Source organism: Lampris incognitus, chromosome 13 (genome assembly GCF_029633865.1).
Source record: "Lampris incognitus isolate fLamInc1 chromosome 13, fLamInc1.hap2, whole genome shotgun sequence".
NCBI classification, from domain to species: Eukaryota; Metazoa; Chordata; class Actinopteri; order Lampriformes; family Lampridae; genus Lampris; species Lampris incognitus.
The window spans coordinates 11,391,089-11,410,367 of record NC_079223.1 but is presented as its reverse complement, the minus strand read 5'-3'; the positions used below and the strand labels follow the sequence as shown (position 1 = coordinate 11,410,367).

At 52.0% G+C, this 19,279-nt stretch overlaps 2 protein-coding genes across 2 annotated transcripts in view; both read right to left on the bottom strand.

Moving 5' to 3' along the window:
- Window positions 1-1,259: 1,259 nt before the first annotated feature.
- npas4l (neuronal PAS domain protein 4 like) lies at window positions 1,260-7,625 on the bottom strand. The gene is made up of 9 exons (XM_056292272.1): window positions 7,464-7,625; window positions 6,410-6,573; window positions 6,051-6,196; window positions 5,814-5,913; window positions 5,427-5,682; window positions 5,199-5,308; window positions 3,463-3,598; window positions 2,055-3,301; window positions 1,260-1,924 (listed from the first exon to the last, which is right to left on the bottom strand). Exons 1-9 carry the CDS (start codon window positions 7,562-7,564, stop codon window positions 1,896-1,898), a joined length of 2,289 nt encoding a protein of 762 aa, XP_056148247.1. The 5' UTR covers window positions 7,565-7,625; the 3' UTR covers window positions 1,260-1,895.
- Window positions 7,626-15,707: 8,082 nt separating this feature from the next.
- The window catches only part of klhdc3 (kelch domain containing 3), a 38,029-nt gene continuing 34,457 nt past the window's right edge, over window positions 15,708-19,279 (bottom strand). The window contains exon 11 of the mRNA XM_056291844.1: window positions 15,708-17,021. Coding sequence (XP_056147819.1) covers window positions 16,955-17,021 — 67 coding nt within the window. The 3' untranslated portion in view covers window positions 15,708-16,954. The remainder of the gene's footprint in view (window positions 17,022-19,279) is intronic.

Genomic DNA, 19,279 nt, shown 5'->3' with positions numbered 1-19,279 from the left:
CACACACACACACACACACACACACACACACACATATACAGTCTTACATGCTTTGTCATTCTTGTGTATATAGAGTGCAAAGAAAATGCCCAGTCAACATCAATGGGGGCCAACATGACATTTTTTTAATGGTTTGATGGGATTGATGGGATGGGAAGCCATTAGAGCTTTGCTCCATCTAGTGGATGTGTGAGTGGGTGGGGGTGGTGGGGGTGGCTGCACCACGATGACTTGTCGCGCTCCCCGTGAGCATCTCCACAGCATCATTTCTGTTTAACCGGCGCGGCCCCTTCGTCACCTTGACGCCCGATCAATGCAGCTCTTTGTCTTAACTCATTGAATTCCTTCACCCATTGAAGCTGCACATTTGTCTAAACAGGTAATTGATCCCCGCCTCCGTACAGTTAATACGCTTTCGCTGGCCTCGACTGTGAAATGGGAAAATCAATGGAGCGCCGAGGAGCCCGATGAGACGGAGTTCAGGCCGTTCATCCAGACGGGCCCTGGCCCGCTCCACGGGCAGCTCTGCTGCGACGCCTGAAGGGAGCCAGTCGGCGGGCTTTTCAGATGTACCACCCATCCTACTGGACCGGTGTTCTTATGGTATTGTGCATATAAAGAAAAGCAAGGCTACGTGCCACACACGAGCAGGACAACATGAACTGCTCGGGTCCTTACAGGCCTGACCTCTGATTTGACCCCAGTGGACACCAAATTAAATGTTATTTTGTTTAAAGGTACCAACGCACGGGACTCACTCCAATCCCTGCATTTACCGCAAGAATCAGATGGGGGGCAGTATTGTACAAAACACAGACGCCGGCGGGGGGGGGGGGGGAGCTGTCCGGTGCTGAAATTGCTCGACGGCAGAAGAAAAGAGGGAAGGTAACGGATTGAGACGCAGCCCGTTTTTTTTTTTTTTTTTTTTAATTTTTTTATTATTTGCATGTGGAAATTCTGGAGGTTTCGAAGACACGGAACAATGAACACATTCCAGTACAAACCCAACATGTAGACCGCCGCCGGTGAGCCCCGCTACACGGCGGCGGGCCAAACACTATCCAGCACTGTTCGGCGAGGATGTTCTGCCTAGCAACTGAATAGAGGAGTTTCATTAAGACCACTCAGACTTGGCAGGAACTTAAGAGGAGCCACTGAGGTAGATACTGACCCGCGTTACCACCCACGTTTCATTCAAGGAGGTTTTGTACCACCACCACCCCCCACCCACCCACACCCCCCCCCACCCCTTTTTCTTTCTTCTTCATAGTATGAGCATATGAAAGGCACATTTGAAAAGCATTTCCAAACCGGTACTCCCCCGTCCATCCCGGAGTCTTTTAAGGCAGCTTAAAGCGATAGTGGTCAATTACCCCCCTAATTATTAGTGGTCCACAGCATTCACATAGTAGAGGTGCGTCGAGTCACCGGAAATCCTCCACAGGCGGTGTCGCCCCGGATCAGCTGTTGTGTTTGCGCCGGTAGCCTCCTCAGGGGAAAGGGACGCGTTAAAGTGCTTTGTAATAAACCGGAGTTCATTGGCGTTGGCGGGAGAACAGGACGTTTCTGTCGGTAAGCACTCTCGAAACGGGACGACCGACGATATAAAACACAAAAAGAGACGGATTAAAGCAGTGAAGGGACATGGAGACCCTACTGAGGACTTCATATTTGGTCCTGTGGGGATAGTTCAGAATCTACTTTAGATTCTTTCTTTTCTTTTCTTTTCCTTTTTTTACATTCAAAGATAAGTCATTCGGGAACGCCGTCTCCATCCCTTTAAGCAAAGACGCCTTTTAAACGCCTTTGTTCGAGCTCTTCTTTGATTCCGGCGGAGACGTGCCGCCGCGGCAATATGCCATACCAGTTGCAGGATAGCAAGTCACAGACTTGGTTCAGTACACGGTTTCTTCAGCAAGGCCATCTGAAAGAAGGAGCAGAGTCAAATTAGCATCACGGCACGCAACTCCGGTGTCGAGTTACCCTAAACATATCAAAGACGGCGTCAGCAGGAAACGCTTCGCTGGGTGTCTGCGGCGGGCGGTGGGAATTACCTTGCTGGAGGCTGATATGCAAATGGTGGCCGAGTTGATGCAACCCGGCGTCTCGCTCGTGGCTTCCCGGGCGCCAAGAAACCGGCTCCGCGGCACTGTCGTCCGGACACAGCAGGTCGGACAGAGACGGGCCCGAGAGCTCCTGGCCCGGCCGGTGGTGGGGGGTCCTCCCGTAGACCGGCGCGCCCTGCTGGTAGCCGTCCGGTATGACGCCGGGGCCAAACACGCTGCATTTCCCCGTAACTGTGTTGACGTCCCTCAGGAGGCTGTCGAACATCCCGTCGTCTGCATCCAGCTCGGGCTTGGCGGCGAGAGGAGGCCGCTGGGGCCAGCGGCACAGGAAGGGCAGGCTCTCCGGGGACGTGCGGGCCCCGTTTTGGACGGGGTCCCGGGCACGGTACCTGTCGAAGCTGCTGGCCAAGGAGGAGATCTGCTGAGCCAAAATGCTGATCTCAACCTGCTCCCTGTCGTCGTATTGGAACGAGTCCTGTGACGTGGGTGAGGGGTGAGGGGTAAGGAGGCCGGGTCGCGGTGAGAACATGCCGCGGGCGACCTGATGCGCTTCGAAGAGGCTGCCGGCTTGTAACGGCTCAAGATGGCCGAAACTCTCCGGGCCCGGGGCGCCGTCGGCTGGGCTCTCGCACACATCCGATGCAGACAGGCGGTCGGGAACCACTCGGGCTTGGAAATCACAGGTCGGAGAGAAGGAGGGCAGATCTGGAGAGGGGGCGCTGACCGCGCCGATGGCTCCGAGGTCAAAGCCCTCTTCGCTGGCCGCCCGGAGGGGCAGGGACGGTGATAGGTGACTGACAGGTCCGACCTCAGCGTAAGGGTAATAGGAGGGAGAGCCCTCTGGGGAGGACAGCAGCCGTCCATCTGTGTAGCCGGGCAAATCCATCAGGCAGTCAGCGCCGCCCTCCTCCATCTGCGGGGGGGAGCCGGAGGAGGCGGGGCTGTAGGGAGGGGTGAAGGGAGCGGGGCTGTCTCCCATCGTTACAGGTGAGCCATCGACTCGGCAGGAGGCACACGCCACGTCGTATACGTCTCGATCCGACTCCCTCCTCGTCTTAGCGCAGGGCTCCTCACTTTGGCTGCCGGGCCGCCTTTGCCTTTTAAAACATCCGGAGAAGTGGAGGCCCTGAATCTGGGGCATCTGCGGGGATGAGGAGTGGCAGGGATGTGCCTGGGGTGCCGGTGGGAAGGCGTTGCTTTTGATTTTCTCCATGAGAAACCTGGCCTCGGTCTCGCTGCAGAATTGTGACAGCAGGCCACAGTAAACGTTAGCTGCACAGTTTTCAACCACACAAACGCTGCATTCATGAAACTACAGCCCGCCTCAACGAGAACTCGAACTCGCGCCAGTCGGCCGAGAAAGGCGGAGGGCTGGAAGCAGATGGTTTTGACTTACGTAAGGACGCAGTTAATGCTGCTGATCCCCTGGCAGTCAGAGTCCTTGGTAGCTCGCATGTAGACCCAGGCCCACGACGAGTCCTTACACTGGAGTCTCGACACCATCTCTACCTGGGAGCCCCCGTCCGCCTGGACTGGACCGCACGGAGAAGAAACACGCCATGCGTGTGAGACGTTTGTTCCCATATACATTCATGTGTGTTAAACATATACATTCATGTGTGTTAAACATATACATTCATGTGTGTTAAACATATACTTTCGTGTGTTAAACATATACATTCATGTGTGTTAAACATATACATTCATGTGTGTTAAACATATACATTCATGTGTGTTAAACATATACATTCATGTGTGTAAACATATACATTCATGTGTGTTAAACATATGCATTCATGTGTGTAAACATATACATTCATGTGTGTTAAACATATACATTCATGTGTGTTAAACATATACATTCATGTGTGTTAAACATATACTTTCATGTGTGTTAAACATATACATTCATGTGTGTTAAACATATACATTCATGTGTGTTAAACATATACTTTCATGTGTGTTAAACATATACATTCATGTGTGTTAAACATATACATTCATGTGTGTTAAACATATGCATTCATGTGTGTAAACATATACATTCATGTGTGTTAAACATATGCATTCATGTGTGTAAACATATACATTCATGTGTGTTAAACATATGCATTCACGTGTGTTAAACATATACATTCACGTGTGTTAAACATATACATTCATGTGTGTTAAACAGACATTGTTGTGGATTATCCCTTTTATACCCGTTGATACCACGGTCACTTACCAAGGAATTAAAATAAAAGCATTCACTTATTTTTTGTTGAACATTTTACACCCAGAATTAATAGAGTAGACTAGAGTAGAATAGACTAGAATACTCTTTATTAGTCATTTTGTACATGCATACAAATGAAATTTACTCTGCATTTAACCCACCCTAGCTGTGCAGCTAGGAGCAGTGGGCAGCCGCCGTGCAGCGCCCGGGGACCAACTCCAGTTATTTCTGCCTACTGCCTTGCTCAGGGGCACAGTCAGGCGTATCAACCCTAACGTGCATGTCTTTTCTGATGGTGGGAGGAAACCCACGCAGACACGAGGACAACATGCAAACTCCACACAGAAAGGACCTGGGGACGGCCCGGGGTTCGAACCCAGGACCTTCTTGCTGTGGGGCAACAGCGCTAACCACCGGGTCCCCGTGCCGCCCGGGTTGTGAAGCGAAAGTTAGCCGCTAAGCTAACTTTTAATGTCCGCCGGGCTTGCGGCCGATTCGGCGTGTTGCTATGGTTACGGCGTATGAATTTAGAACGGCGATTAATCTTGAGCCGAGCTACTACGTGCGTATTATACAGTTTCCACCCACGCCGTCCAGCCAATCAGAGACCAGTATTCTCCGTTACCATGGTGTGATCATGTTTAACCTGCAGTGAACACCGCCGAGCTACTAAAATGATAATATGGGTCAGCGGTGAAAACAAAACACCTCTGCTGTGTCTTTCTAATAAGCGTCCTGTGGCTAAACACTGACCTGAACGATAACCCAAAACTAAATAAACTAAAACAAACATCGCAGCCCTATTGAACCGGGTCAGCACTTGGCAGACTGGTTTTATTTCCCGTTACGGTGAATAAGTGCGGCACATAACATCCAATATTTTTAGCTTCTTATTTCACAGACTGTGAACTTACTTAAACTTTTATGGGGGGCTGCGCTCAAAAGGAGATCTTCAGGGTGGAGGAGACCGTACCAAGACTGGTGGACCATTTCTTCCGCCGAGTAGCCTAAAACATGTAAAACACTGCGAAAGGGAAAAGCAGTGGACAGTGTCTGAAGTGAGACAACATTTAAACGGCCGCACAAACAAACGCAAAGACGGACGAGTGCGTCTGTTTGAGTGAGTGGCATCTTTTGCCTACCTGTCCGACACCCGAGTGAAGGTCATGTCTGGCCGGTGGCCACTGCCGAAGCTCGTGGGAAGGTGGGCTAGCTCGGCGCTCCACAGGCGGTCCACTGTAGGGGAGCAGAGGGCCACGAACAGGCGCTCCTCCACAGGACAGGCCGCGGAGGACTGGAGGAGAGGCTGAAAGCTCCCTTGGACCAGCACGGAGCAGTATCTGCCATGTTGGAGCCTGAAGGCCTTGGAGGTTTGCATACAACACACAAAGCTACTCTCTGTAAACCAAGGGGGGGGGTAAACAAGGGGGGTAGGATTCGGCACGTTAGCGTAGCCGATGTCAGGTTCAGAATTGTCATTTTGCATCAGTGCATCGGGGTTGACGAGGCAAAAAGAAACTAATACCCACCTGCCGAAGAACCGTTGTCCCCCTCCAGGCGGGACTTCACCATGTCAACGTCAGGGCGGCCCACCATATCGTAGAAGGTGTCTCCTTGAAGCACGTCCACCTGGGCAGAGGACGCGGTTCAGAACGAACGGCTACTAATGCACACCTGAGCGCTTCCTGCTGAACTTGTGACAATGCGAAAGACTTGGAACAGCGCCACCAACAGATTATCAGCTGAAAACCGAAACCGTCACTCACCAGAGAGTAGCCCAGGTAATCGGCAACGTTCTCCGACACATAGACCAGCCTCCCCCGGGTGGTGGTGACCAGAATAAAGCCGTGCAGGGCATGCAGGAAGGCCTCGTACGGCACGGGGCAGTCAGACCCCTGCCCCGCCGGGAATCCTGAGAGAGGCAAGGGGGGATACCAGTTCATGCTTAGTTACACTACACACATCTCTGCACCTCCTCATATCCACCATCTTTAATATACTCCCAGAGGTACTGGTAAGTTCACTTCGTTTCGCTGGGCGACGAATGGAGCGGCCCGAGTCGAGATGAGGAGGAACTTCTAAGTTATCAAAGAACAAATCCGACCACTTAAGAGGTTTGACTTACCCTGGAAGAAAACCAGCTTCCTGATGTAGGTGCAAATGGCGGCCATGGAGTGCAGGTAAGAGAGGCGTTCCTGATCCTCCTCGGGAATGGGCAGCAGCGTGCGCATGCTCCTGATCTCACTGTTGATGTGGTCCCGCCGCGCTTTAGACGCCCCTTTGGTGGATCTGTGAAACACCATGATCGCCGAGAGGTCAGGGTTGGCTGGAGAAAGGACGCTAAAGCAGAACTAAAGCACCGGGAGTCCTAATCCCCTCTCTGACGCCACACTTCCTGCTCCAACAGTCTAACCGCATGCAGACACCCTTCGGCACATGGTGCTCCCAAACTAAGGGGCGAAACAACAAGAAGTAGAAAAAAAGAATAATAATAAATAATAATTGCCCCGTGGTGATCTACCCTCTCTTCGACGAAAGTGCCTTTTGAATATGGAGGGTTCCTATGGAAACTGCTGAGATGGGAGGCCAGCGTGTCTGCAGCAGAGATGAGGACTCTCGAAAAGAGGGGGGGGAAAAGCCCCACTTGTGTGTGATCAGTGTCTGTCTGTCTGGGCCCATCCACGAGCTGTGGAGGTTTTTATAGCTGCCGTGTCCCAGCGTGGGCGGCAAACACAAGGGGGGGGGAGGCTGGGCTTTGGCTGCTCCTCTGGTGCCTTGTCGAGCGGGAGTCCTCGTGGCAGGGCACCCCACGTCACAAGCACAGAGAGCAGGCTGGGAAGGGGCCAGAAGGGCCACAGGAGGAGAGCTTACAGCAGCCCTCTCCATCTTGCTGCAGTCTTTCTAGCAAGTTGCTGTTTTTTTTGTTCTGTTTGCGTGTACTACCCTGATCCAGGGAGGGGACTAGTTAGTGGATTGGCCATTTCAACTCCTCTAACATACCACGTACCTACGGTGAAATCACAACGCAACACACCATAAAAAAGGGGGCACCGCTTGGTCAACGCCAGGTAAACCCCGGCGCGGGCGTCCCCGCGTGTCGCCCAGCACGTTAACGAGGCGGGCGTGTGTGACCGGCCGCTAGAGGGCGCGCCCCCTGTGCGTCCGGAGGCTCGGCTGACCTGAATCTCTTGCGCGCTCCTCGGGGGGACTCGGGGGCCGGATGACGAGGGGGCGCGGGGGCGCGCGCCCGGCGCTGGCAGCACTCGCACCGAGTCGTCATTCTGAACCTGGATGGGAGGAAAACGGGTTAAACACAAGAGTCAAGCGAAGCCGCAAGAAGTCCACAAACACGCTCCCGCCACTCGCACGACGCCTGGAAATGCAAGCGAAGCGGCCTCGCTGGGAGAAGTCTCCAGAATGAACAAGCTCCCCCCTCCCCCCTCCTCCCCCCTGTGTGTGATGAGGAACCAGCGCGGTCTGCAGGGCGGACCCCAGCTCCTACCTTGGCAGCTCTGGGTGCCGTTTGTCCGGTCACCCCCCCATGCGGCTCCTCCTTTTATAGTCCGGCTGGAGACGAACCCGATACCTTTATCTCAGCTCGGCCAGTGGGAGAGAAAGATAGAAGGAGGGAAAAAAAAGAAGAGAAGAACTGGGGTAACGTTACTTGCTGTGACGCAACGACAAACGGCGGAGGGGTGGGCTATATTTAGATGAGCACTAAAAATAACCCCTCCATTTGGACCTTGGCCCGCCAAGATGGCCGGACGGGCTAAATGAATGAAAAGTCGTTATTCTGTGATTCAATATTACAGAGACGCGGCAAAGCGTCTGTCGAGCACGAAAGCCGCTCCAGGTGTGTGGCGCGTGTTCGCTATGACGTCAGGGAGGAGAAAAACACCTGAGAGATGTTCCAGTTCATCTCCAGCAGGTCTCCACGTCAGCAGACCATCCAAACCACACTGCAGGATCTCCTAACTGCGCTGTTTACATGCACACAGCACGACGTCAATTACCAAGTTAGTCCTCATTATTTATTCAGGTTATGATTGAAGGTTCTTGAATCTTAACATTTTGAGCAGCATCGAACTCGCCTCTCTCCAAAAAAAAACCAAACCAGAAAATAATTCATCATCTTATTTGTAAGGTGGAATTTTGCACTTTTGTTGAATGAAATCACAGCACTGATCCCGTTCTGGAAGGAAAGCCTGGTCCAAACAAAAGGGAGGAGTCTGCAGTCGGCAACGCGGTGGTATGACGTCACTGTACGGCAGCCTGTCTCACACCGCGTGCAGTCACACAACTGCGGACATCTGGAAAACAACGAACAAATAAGGAGGATAAGCTCCTTGATTGGTCTGAGAGAGACAGACAGAGAGAGACAGGCAGAGAGAGGCAGGCAGAGAGAGACAGGCAGAGATAGAGTGAAACAGAAAATGAGAGACACAGACAGACAGACACACAGACAGAGAAAGACAACAGACAGAGACAGGCACAGACAGAGAGAGACGGGCACAGACACAGACAGAGAGACAGACAGACAGACAGACAGACAGACAGACAGAGACTGACACACAGACAACGAGAGACCGACAGACAGAGAGACAGACATGCAGACAGTGAGAGACAGACACACAGACAGACAGAGAGAGACGGGCACAGACAGACAGACAGAAAGAGAGACAGACAGGGAAGGCGAGACAGGCACAGACAGACAGACAGAGACAGGCAGGCAGGCACAGAGATAGAAAGAGACAGGCACAGACAGACAGACAGACAGACAGAGACGGGCACAGACAGACACAGACACACAGAGAGAAACAGACAGAGAGACAGACAGAAAGAGAGACAGACAGGGAAGGCGAGACAGGCACACAGACAGACAGAGACAGGCACACAGACAGAGAGAGACAGGCAGACAGGCACAGAGATAGAAAGAGACAGGCACAGACAGGCAGACAGACAGACAGAGACAGGCACAGAGAGACAGAGACAGGCACAGGCAGAGAGACAGAGAGAGAGAGAGACAGACAGGGAGAGTGAGACAGGCACAGACAGACAGACATAGACAGAAAGAGCGAGACACAGACAGACAGACAGACAGACAGACAGACAGACAGACAGTCACAGACATACAGAGAGAGACAGACAGACAGACACAGAGATAGAAAGAGACAGGCACAGGCAGGCAGACAGACAGACAGAGACAGGCACACACACACAGAGAGACAGGCACAGAGAGACAGACATAGACAGAAAGAGCGAGACAGAGACAGACAGACAGTGAGAGACAGACAGACAGGCACAGAGATAGACAGAGAGGCACAGACAGGCAGACAGAGAGAGAGATAGAGCGATAGACACAGACAGACACGCAAACAGTGAGAGACAGACAGAGGGAGACAGGCATAGAGAGACAGAGAGAGGTACATAGAGAAAGAGACAGACAGAAAGACAGAGAGACAGAGACACACAGACAGAAAGACACAGATAGAGAGACAGACACAGAGAAAGATGGGCAAAAAGAGACAGGCACAGACAGAAAGACAGCTAGAGACAGACAGAGACAGGCACAGACAGGCAGACACAGAGAGAGACAGACAGACAGAGACAGGCACAGACAGAAAGACAGACAGACAGACAGACACAGAGAGAGACATGCAGAAAGAGACAGGCACAGACAGACACATAGACAGACAGACAGACAGACAGACACATAGACAGACAAAGAGAGAGAGAGAGAGAGAGAGAGAGAGAGAGAGAGAGAGAGAGAGAGAGAGAGAGACAGCCTACAACCAGTTGTCTGTGAGCTGAGTGCCCCTCAGCCTGTCCTGCACGGCGGGTCGGTTTCTGTTTCAGTGAAGGTACCAACCGCTGTTCTGCCCACGGGAGTACAGAGAGTAATAGATGGGCTGATGCGAGTCTCCCTTGGGTGCGCATGCAGTCTGTCCTCCTCCCAGGTCTCCATGGTGATGGTGGTCACCACCTGGACACTGCTTGGCACCCCCCCTCATCACATTTTCTTTTTATACATCTTATAAATCCATATAATGTTGTGACCCCGTTTTAATGTTTTATCCTTCTCTCATGAACATGGGTGACTATTGTTTTACATGGCGACGGTGGTGGTGTGGCTCGGGTCCGGGACTGTCCCGGCGGCGTCTGGACACTGCCTGGCCTCCTCCTCATCACATTCTTCATACATCTTATAATTCCATTATAATTGTGTGTCCTCTTTCAATGCTGTATTGTGTAAAGTGTGTAAACACAACATCATGGCACGCTGTCTGTCCTGGGAGAGAGATCCTCCTCTGTTGCCCCCCCCCACCCCCCCGAGGGTTCTCCATATTTTTCCTCCCTATTCGAGGAGTTTTAGGGAGTTGTTCCTCGTCCGATGTGTTGTGTTGCTGTAAAGCCCCCTGAGGCAAATGTGTAACTTGCGATACACAAATAAAACTGACTTGACAGAAAGAAACTGAGACAAAGAGTGTGTGTGTGTAAGACAGCGAGACAGAGCGAGTGCGACAGTCAGGCAGACAGAAAGGGTGTGTGTGTGTGTGTGTGTGTGTGTGTGTGTAAGACAGTGAGACAGAGCGAGTGCGACAGTCAGACAGACAGTGTGTGTGTGTGTGTGTGTGTGTGTGTGTGTGTGTGTGTGTGTGTGTAAGACAAGAGAGACAGAGAGAGTGAGTCAGACAGACAGAGAGACTGTGTGTGTGTGTGTGTGTGTGTGTGTGTGTGTGTGTGTGTGTGTGTGTAAGACAGTGAGACAGAGAAAGAGAGAGTGACAGTCAGACAGAGAGAGAGACAGTGTGTGTGTAAGACAGTGAGACAGAGAAAGAGAGAGTGACAGTCAGACAGACAGTGTGTGTGTGTGTGTGTGTGTGTGTAAAAGACAAGAGAGACAGAGAGCGACAGTCAGACAGAGAGAGAGACAGTGTGTGTGTGTGTGTGTGTGTGTGTGTGTGTGTGTGTGTGTGTGTGTGTGTGTGTGTAAGACAGTGAGACAGAGAAAGAGAGCGACAGTCAGACAGACAGAGAGAGAGACAGTGTGTGTGTGTGTGTGTGTAAGATGGACACGGAGTGACAGTCAGACAGACAGAGAGAGAGACAGTGTGTGTGTGTGTGTGTGTGTAAGATGGACACGGAGTGACAGTCAGACAGACAGTGTGTGTGTGTGTGTGTAGACAGAGAGAGCGACAGTCAGACAGAGAGAGAGAGAGTGTGCGTGTGTGTGTGTGTGTGTGTGTGTGCGTGTGAGCGACAGGAGACCACTCACAGTCAAGTTTGTCAGTAGATATCATGACAGGCTGGCGTCAACGGGCAGCCACATTCCAGTTGAAGCTTCTGGGTTTTTAGCAGACGTCCCCGTGTCGGGGGTGAAGGCCTGGAGCAAAAGGTCACCACGGACCAACCTCCGGACCGGACCAACCTCCGGACCGGACCGACCTCCGGACCGGACCGACCTCCGGACCGGACCGACCTCCGGAGGATTGATTTGGGTAAAAAACTGTGTGGGCACATTTACCTTCAATATGTTTTAAATATCGCCACCTTCTTATAATAATGGCCCAAGTCACATTTTCAAGTTTTTCAAAAAACAGAATAAACTTGACAAATTTTGTTTCAGTTTCTTCTGTTTTTGGAAAAACTTGAAAATATGACTTGGGCCATTATTATAAGAAGGTGGTGATATGTATATTCTGCCTTTGGTATCACTGGTGTGGTCTAAGTAATGTGAAGAGTCTGCTAAATAAATAAATAAATAAATAGATAGATAGATAAAAGATAAATAAATAAATAAAGCACCCTTCAGCCACTATTGCCCCGTTATGAAGTGCGCTACAAGTGGCTTTTCGGGCCCCATCACACTAACAGAGATGTTTACTGCCATGAGGTTTACAACCATGTGGTTCTCGTCTGGTATCAGAACCGACCGGGGCGTGCGCCCCCGCGGCGGCCGTTGTCTGTAATCCCCCTATTAGCACCAGCGTTACAGAGACCTCGACCTTGGGTGGGGAAATGAGACAGGTAGAGAAAGGCAAGCCAAAACAACTCACACCCAACAAATCCCCAGTCTGGTTCTCAAGGGCCGGTGGGATTTTGTGAAGTCCTGGAGGGAAATTAGAGACAATTTGGCGGACCGTCTTCCCTGCATTAGCGCCTGTGCTGCCCGCCACAGCAGCATATGTGTGTGTGTGTGTGTGTGTATATGGGGGGGGGGGGCAGACAGAGTCCGGCCCCACTTCCTGTGTGCGGCGCAGCCCGGCGGGACTGGGCGTCTCTGCTGCTCCGTCTGCGGCCTGCACTTAACTGGGCAGATAACAGCGAGTTTTATTGCACCTGGCTGGTGACAGACAGGAACAAACTGCCAGGCCGCCGCCGGCCACAGAGACACTGGAGACGGTACCGGGGCTCAGGCTGAGACGCTCTCTAACGACGGGACACCTCCCTCCCATTGCCACCACCATCCAAAAAGCCCAGCCACACGAGTCCCGTTAATTAGTCTGGTGGGCAGCAAAGGGAGGGGGGGGGTTAAGGGGGGTGCCATGATTGTCCCAGCTAAAGACGCCCCCCCCTCCCCCTCTAAAGAGGCCATGAGGGCTCCCACATGGACTGACCGGGTCAGATTCAGGGCTGGTTCAGGTATCCAGGCGGAACCAGCAGGCAGCCGTTTTGACAGTCCATCGCCTTGTTAACCGATGAGGTGTCCCGCACCACCTCCACGATCAGGTAGGACAACAGTCTGCGGGACTTTTAGGAGACGGACAAAAAAACAACTTTGCAACGAGGGAACATTTCTACCACACGTTCCCAGTTTTCGTACACATAACGTGGAGCCACGGTCAGAAAACTGTCACAGATTTCAACATCGGAGCTGATCGACGTTTTAGGGGGTAACGATTCAGACCTCACCGAGGCCCGTTTGGACCTCAGACCTCACCGGGGCCCGTTTGGACCTCACCGAGGCCAGTTTGGACCTCAGACGGGCCCCGCGGGGCCACTCGAGTCACACCAACTTTGAACAAGACTCTTCCGAGCCCCGTGAAGCCGGTTCAGAGATACTCCCCCCCCCCCCCCTTAAAGAGAGAGGCCGTGAAGGGATCAGCAGGGACGGCCAACAGTCGATGAACTGAGGAGGAAAAGGAGGAGAGGTGGACGGAGGAGAGACGGAGAGGGAGGAAGAGAAGTGGGTGTGATGTGTGCTACAAAAGAACACTAAAGCAAAACCGGGTTGCCTCCATTTTATTATACAAGTATGTAGAATATTGCACAGGAAACGCAGCGCGGCCTTGTTAAGGTTTCCTCCTCCAGGCGTAAAGACAACACGATCTCAGAGGGATTTCACTTCCACCCTGAGCTGTGGTTTTAATCGTTTCTCGTCTACAAATTTACGGTTTTACTGACCACATAACCCCCCCCGCCCCCGCCCCCCCGCCAAAAACACACCGATGATACACCGATGATACACCGATGCCGGGTTTTGCCACGGTGGGGGCATCTGCTGCTCTGGAGGGGCTCGCGGGAAACCAGTCTTGGGTTTTCATCCATCGCTTCGGTGCCGTTACGCAGTTTCTTTGTTTCTCGACAGGAGCACCGGCCTCCGAGATGGCAGCGGCCGGTTCAGGGAACGGGAGCTACCCCGGATGTGTTTCAGAAACGACAACGACACATCCATCGGTTCATATAGGCCGAGGTTGCGTCAGCGACCATGTGACCGGTGAGCGTTTACGGGAGTCTGTGAAATCACATTTCAGACACCGGCTCCATAAAAGAGGAGTCTCCATAAAAGAGGAGTCCAGGTCATTATTCAAAACTCATTCTTCGTTGGTGTCGGTGGTGACATTGCATGCTGGGAAGACCGTCCACACGGAGGAGCACTCCCGTCTTTCTGCAAGAGTTGTATTTTGACCACAAACTCTGCACCCCCCCCCCTTATCTTGTGTTCATCACTTATACTGACTGATATTCCTAACTTCCTGTTTTTTCCTCCCCAATTGTACCCGGCCAATTACCCCACCCTTCCGACTCGTCCTGGTCACTGCTCCACATTCCCTGCCGATCCGAGGAGGGCTGCAGACCACCACATGGCTCCTCCCATACATGTGGAGTCGCCAGCCGCTTCTTTTCACCTGACAGTAGGAGTTTCGCCAGGGGGGACGTAGCGCGTGGGAGGATCCCGCTATTATCCCTCCCCCCAAACAGGTGCCCCTGACTGACCAGAGGAGGCGGTAGTGCAGCGACCAGGACACAAACCCACATCCGGCTTCCCACCCGCAGACACGGCCAACTGTGTCTGTAGGGACGCCCGACCAAGCCGGAGGTAACGCGGGGATTCGAACCGCCGATCCCTGTGTTGGTAGGCAACGGAATAGACCGCCACGCCACCCGGACGCCCCATGTTACCTCACACGCCGTTGACGTGACAGCAACACGCTCTGGTGAAATTACATCTCCGTAATTCAGAAATGAGAAAAAGGTCAAAAATCCTAAACTTTGCCAACCGTCACGTAACGTCAGATCGACTCGTGTACTCGTTTACCACACGTTGCCTGTGCAGAGACGAGGCGGTCCTGTGATCTGGATGCGGTGTCGTCCATGTCCGGCGTGGGGTGTCTACTTTTTGGGGGGGGGGGCAGCATTAAACCGTCCCCTTTCTGCCCCACTTGCCACCGGAGGCTTCGGTGCAGTTCTTTGTTGACTTGATCCTGAGTTGAGACCGGGCAGCGGCGGCACCAAGCGAGCTGCCTGCAGAGTCACTAAGACCCGACCAAGTCATCCATATCCGAGTCATCCATATCCGAGTCTCGCCATGACGCGTTTATTTTCCATTACAGGAGGTAATGCACACACACATTACAGGTGAGACCATCACTCTTGTCGTTTCAACATTTTGCTTTTAATTTAGTAAAGATTAGTGTTGGATAAACTTTAAAAAAAAATACAAATCTGAACAATTTACTTCAAATGTCCTCTACCCGGTATCATGTTCAAGACGGATGGCGAGTATCACGGTACCGAACAGCAGCCCTTGTGTACGCAGAAACCCTTGGGATCAGGTTCAGGAGCTTCTGCTCGTGGTTGTGCGCCACAACTCACGCGTCACTTCCTGGTTTCGCGCCGCGCGGTAAACAGGGTGGTCACGAGGAGCGTCCGGGAAGGTCGTCTGGCTCAGCAGGATGGTCCGTCAGGCGGGAAAACCTGCAGAATCCGCAGCGGGGATTATCGCCCCGCCAACGTCAGGCAGACTGAGCCGGGCGGGCCGGGCGGCGGGCCGGCGGCTGATATGACCGGTTTGCTCGGCGAGTATTGAACGTGTGTAGGTAGGGCGACGCCATAGCGCTGACACAAACTGCGTATATCTGTATCCTGCGACCTTTCTGCATTTGGCACTGAAAAAACAACAACAAACTAACAAACAAACAAACAAACAAACAAACGGGCTGCGGAGGCGTGGGTTCAGCGCTCATCCTATGGCACCGAGCCCGTCTTGCGAAAATGGGTGGAGAGGGGGGGGGCAGGGGCAAGTTTGATGGCTGCGAAAACTCAAAATCCCTGCGAGTAGTCTTTTGTTAGGGGGGGGGGTTCAAAGCTTCAGCGTCACCGAGTGGAGCAGGTCCACGTCTCCGCGACACGTGCTACCGAGGGAGGTAGATGGGCTCGATGACTTCCCGAGGCGGACAGCTCGCTGCCCAACAGCCTCGCGGTGGCCTCCGAGACGTCACGAGGGCGGCGGGGTGTTAAAGCCGGGCGGCGAGAGGAGGAGAAGAGAAGCGGGGCAAGAGGAGCCACTCGGGGGCCAACCCTCTCACAGGAGCCACGTCGATCGGTGAGTGACGCGGCTTTCCCAGAATCCTCTTCTCTGTGTTCGACACATGGGCAACGCGTGTTGCGCGGAGGGCTTGATGGATGTCTCGCCCTGCGCGGCACGGAGGGGGTGATGTATTAGGTGGTTTGGTGAACAGTGTGAAGGAGGAGGGAGGAGATACCGACTCACTAACAGTTAGTCCGTCTCCGCAGCAGCCGGGTTTGTGAAACGAGAGGCTGGTTTTGTCTCTTCCGGCGTAACACTGAAGTGTCCTATCTGCCTCCACGGAACGAAGTCTAGTACTCGACACCTTTGGCTGAAGTTCTTACCGTTTTATTCTGTGCTTGGTTTCAAGGTCCGTGATTATCATAGGCTGATTGGCTCTCTAGAGAGGCGACAAGGAAGCGGGTGTGGCAACAAGCGGTTTCTCCCAGCATCGCTTTGTCAAGGGAAAAACATCAACTCCTGATCGAGCCAAAATGTCGACTCTAAAAGAAAAACAAAAAAAAAACAAAACCCTCTCCTCTTTAATACTTAAACTCAGTTGAGTTGAGCTTATTTTCAACGAGATCCTTCACGGTGGGGTGGGGGGGGGGGTGGGGGGATAGACCAGCACCATTTATAGACATGAGAAACCCAGAGTATCTGAGGAAGTTAACGCGAAGGACTGACATTTCGGAGGCCGAGCAGAGTTCAGTTTGTTTTGGAGATATCAAAAGCCCCCGACTGTAGAAAACGATTCCAATCCAGAGCCAAATAGTACAAAAAAAAAAGAAAAAGTCTTTCGGAGCTCAGCTGATCAGAAGGATAAAAGCCCGGTGTCCTGAAACAGGGTCGTGGTTCTGACGGGTGTCCCCCGTGGCGTCAGCCGTGGGAGGAGAAGATCGGCCGGCTGATGTTGCTGTTCGTGGTCATGGCCGCCAGTTCCCACCTGAAGTGCAAAGAACAGCAAGACTCGGGGTTAGGAAGACTTGGGGGTTAGGAGCGAGCTTCACTCAGGGTTTCGGGGAAAACCTCATCGAGACAATACTGACTTTCTATGCACTTCTGCGTGTCATCGCAGGAGGGAGAGCAGAATTTTACGAAGGCAATGAGCTTAAAATATACAGTGAGCGTGGTCACAGATGCACTTATCTCGACAAAACTCTCTCTCTCCTGGTGAAAGTCTGTGATGTAGGTGATGATGTAGGGAGGCCCTGATGTAATGTGAGAAACCGGAGCAGTGGCTGACAATCAGGCAAAATGCTGACCTGATGACAGGTCAGAGGTCGAGCCCCAGATTGTTATCACTGGCTCTGGTTTCACACTCACTCCCTCTCAGTCGCTCTGTGTGTGTGTGTGTATGGGGGGGGGGGAGGAGAGCGTGTCTTACGTTGGGGCTGAACGTATTGATGTGGGGCAACGGGAGTATATGGGACCCTTTTGACCCCATCTAAAAGCCTCTTAGGGTTAGAAATACAACTGCCTACACGAATACAGGGAGTGTGCAAGGTGGCAGTGATGGTGCAGGAGAAGAGGGGAGGATAAGGAGGGTAATTAGTATCACGTTACCGGGCAGGAGATGGTAAAAATTCATCTGGCTAATCCCCTCTGTTGGAGATGCAGTTGTGAGCTGAATTACCTCGACGTGAGTGTGGAAGTAAGACTGCTCATGGGCTGTGAGCAGTAATTCTCCTCACAGGAACAAGGTACCCTACAGACAGTGTCAGTGCCCTGCCTCAGCTGAGGGTAAACGGCTCGGATTTTGCTTGCTGTGGATCCGACAGTATTTTCGAAGTACCCAATATGGACGCAACAATATCACTTCTACCCTGCTGATACCAATTCCCAGAACAAAGCTTCAAAAAAAATATATTTTTTTAAATTTAAATTAAGTTAAATTTAATTAATTCATTTATAAATAATTCATTTGAATTTAGATAAATTTCAATTTAAAAATCAAAAGTATCGTCTGGTATCGAATACTGACCTAGTCCGTTACTTTTGAGGAACAGCGAAAACTTGAACCATCTGTTTGGGGTCAGTGAGCCAAGTAACTGACAGAATCCTTAAAGAATCGTTAAAGAAATACAGGCTTCCGGGTGCTAAAAATGTAGTAAATCAATCCATTTTGTTCTTATTCATGACATGTTATTTACGTATTTCGGTATTGGATTTTAGTCTTGGGCAAAGTCCCCGATAGCCTGGTACCATTATCAGTACCAGTGGATCTCTGGTACCCCATGTAATGCATCACCTAACTTTAAATACCCTGGCAGAGCACAGGGGGCAGATAGAGTGATCTTTTAACTCGTGTGATAACGGCAACAAATTTGTGAAATATTTTTGCACTCAAATGACACCCCCCCACCCCCAAATTCAATTTCAACTCGGTGATTACAGCTTCTCAAATCCGGTATTACAGCAGTTCACTAAACACGCATCCATTCTGGCTTCCTGGGCATCTGAGCGTTATCTTAAGCGCCGGCTGCATCTAAACAACTTGTCGAGTAAAAGTGAGGCTGGTTGGTGTGTTGTTCAGTCATCGAGTGACAACAGCCGCTTCCCGTGTGCAGATGGACGCTGCGGTGGTTTATGGGTGGCTGTGACCACGGACGAGTTCTGAACACCACCGGCTTGTTGGGAAACACAACCAACACAAGAAGTGTGAACGACTTGTGCAACAAATGCAGCCACACTGGCCATTCACACAGCCAACAATACAAAGTGCTGAATTAGACAGGTTCTTTTTTTTGGGGGGGGGGGGGAATTCTTCCCCCTTTTTCTGCAGACTACCACATCTCCTCCAATACATGTGGAGTCGCCAGCTGCTTCTTTTCACCTGACAGAGAGGAGTTTCACCAGGGGGACGTAGCGCCTGAGGGGATCACGCTACCCCCTCCCCACAGTTCCCCCTCCACCCTGAACAGGCGCCCCGACCGACCAGAGAAGACGCTAGTGCAGCAACCAGGACACATACCCACATCCGGCTTCCCACCCGCAGACACGGCCAATTGTGTCTGTAGGGACGCCCGACCAAGCCGGAGGTAACACAGGGATTTGAACCAGCGATCCCCGTGTTGGTAGGCAACGGAATAGACCCCCACACTACCCGGATACCCGGAGAGGATTTTTTTTTTTTTGTGGTAAATTGTGAAACAGCCAGCTGCTAAGCAAATGACTAACACTAAGTATTCAGTCAGGGTGCCA

Excerpts from the sequence above, each read along its gene's own strand:
- npas4l (XM_056292272.1), bottom strand. The coding sequence starts at position 7,564 with ATGACGACTCGGTGCGAGTGCTGCCAGCGCCGGGCGCGCGCCCCCGCG. Across the intron at positions 5,914-6,050 it reads ATTACCTGGGCTACTCTCTG|GTGGACGTGCTTCAAGGAGA; the intron begins GTGAGTGACGGT and ends TCCTCTGCCCAG. Across the intron at positions 3,302-3,462 it reads AGCATTAACTGCGTCCTTAC|CGAGACCGAGGCCAGGTTTC; the intron begins GTAAGTCAAAAC and ends ACAATTCTGCAG.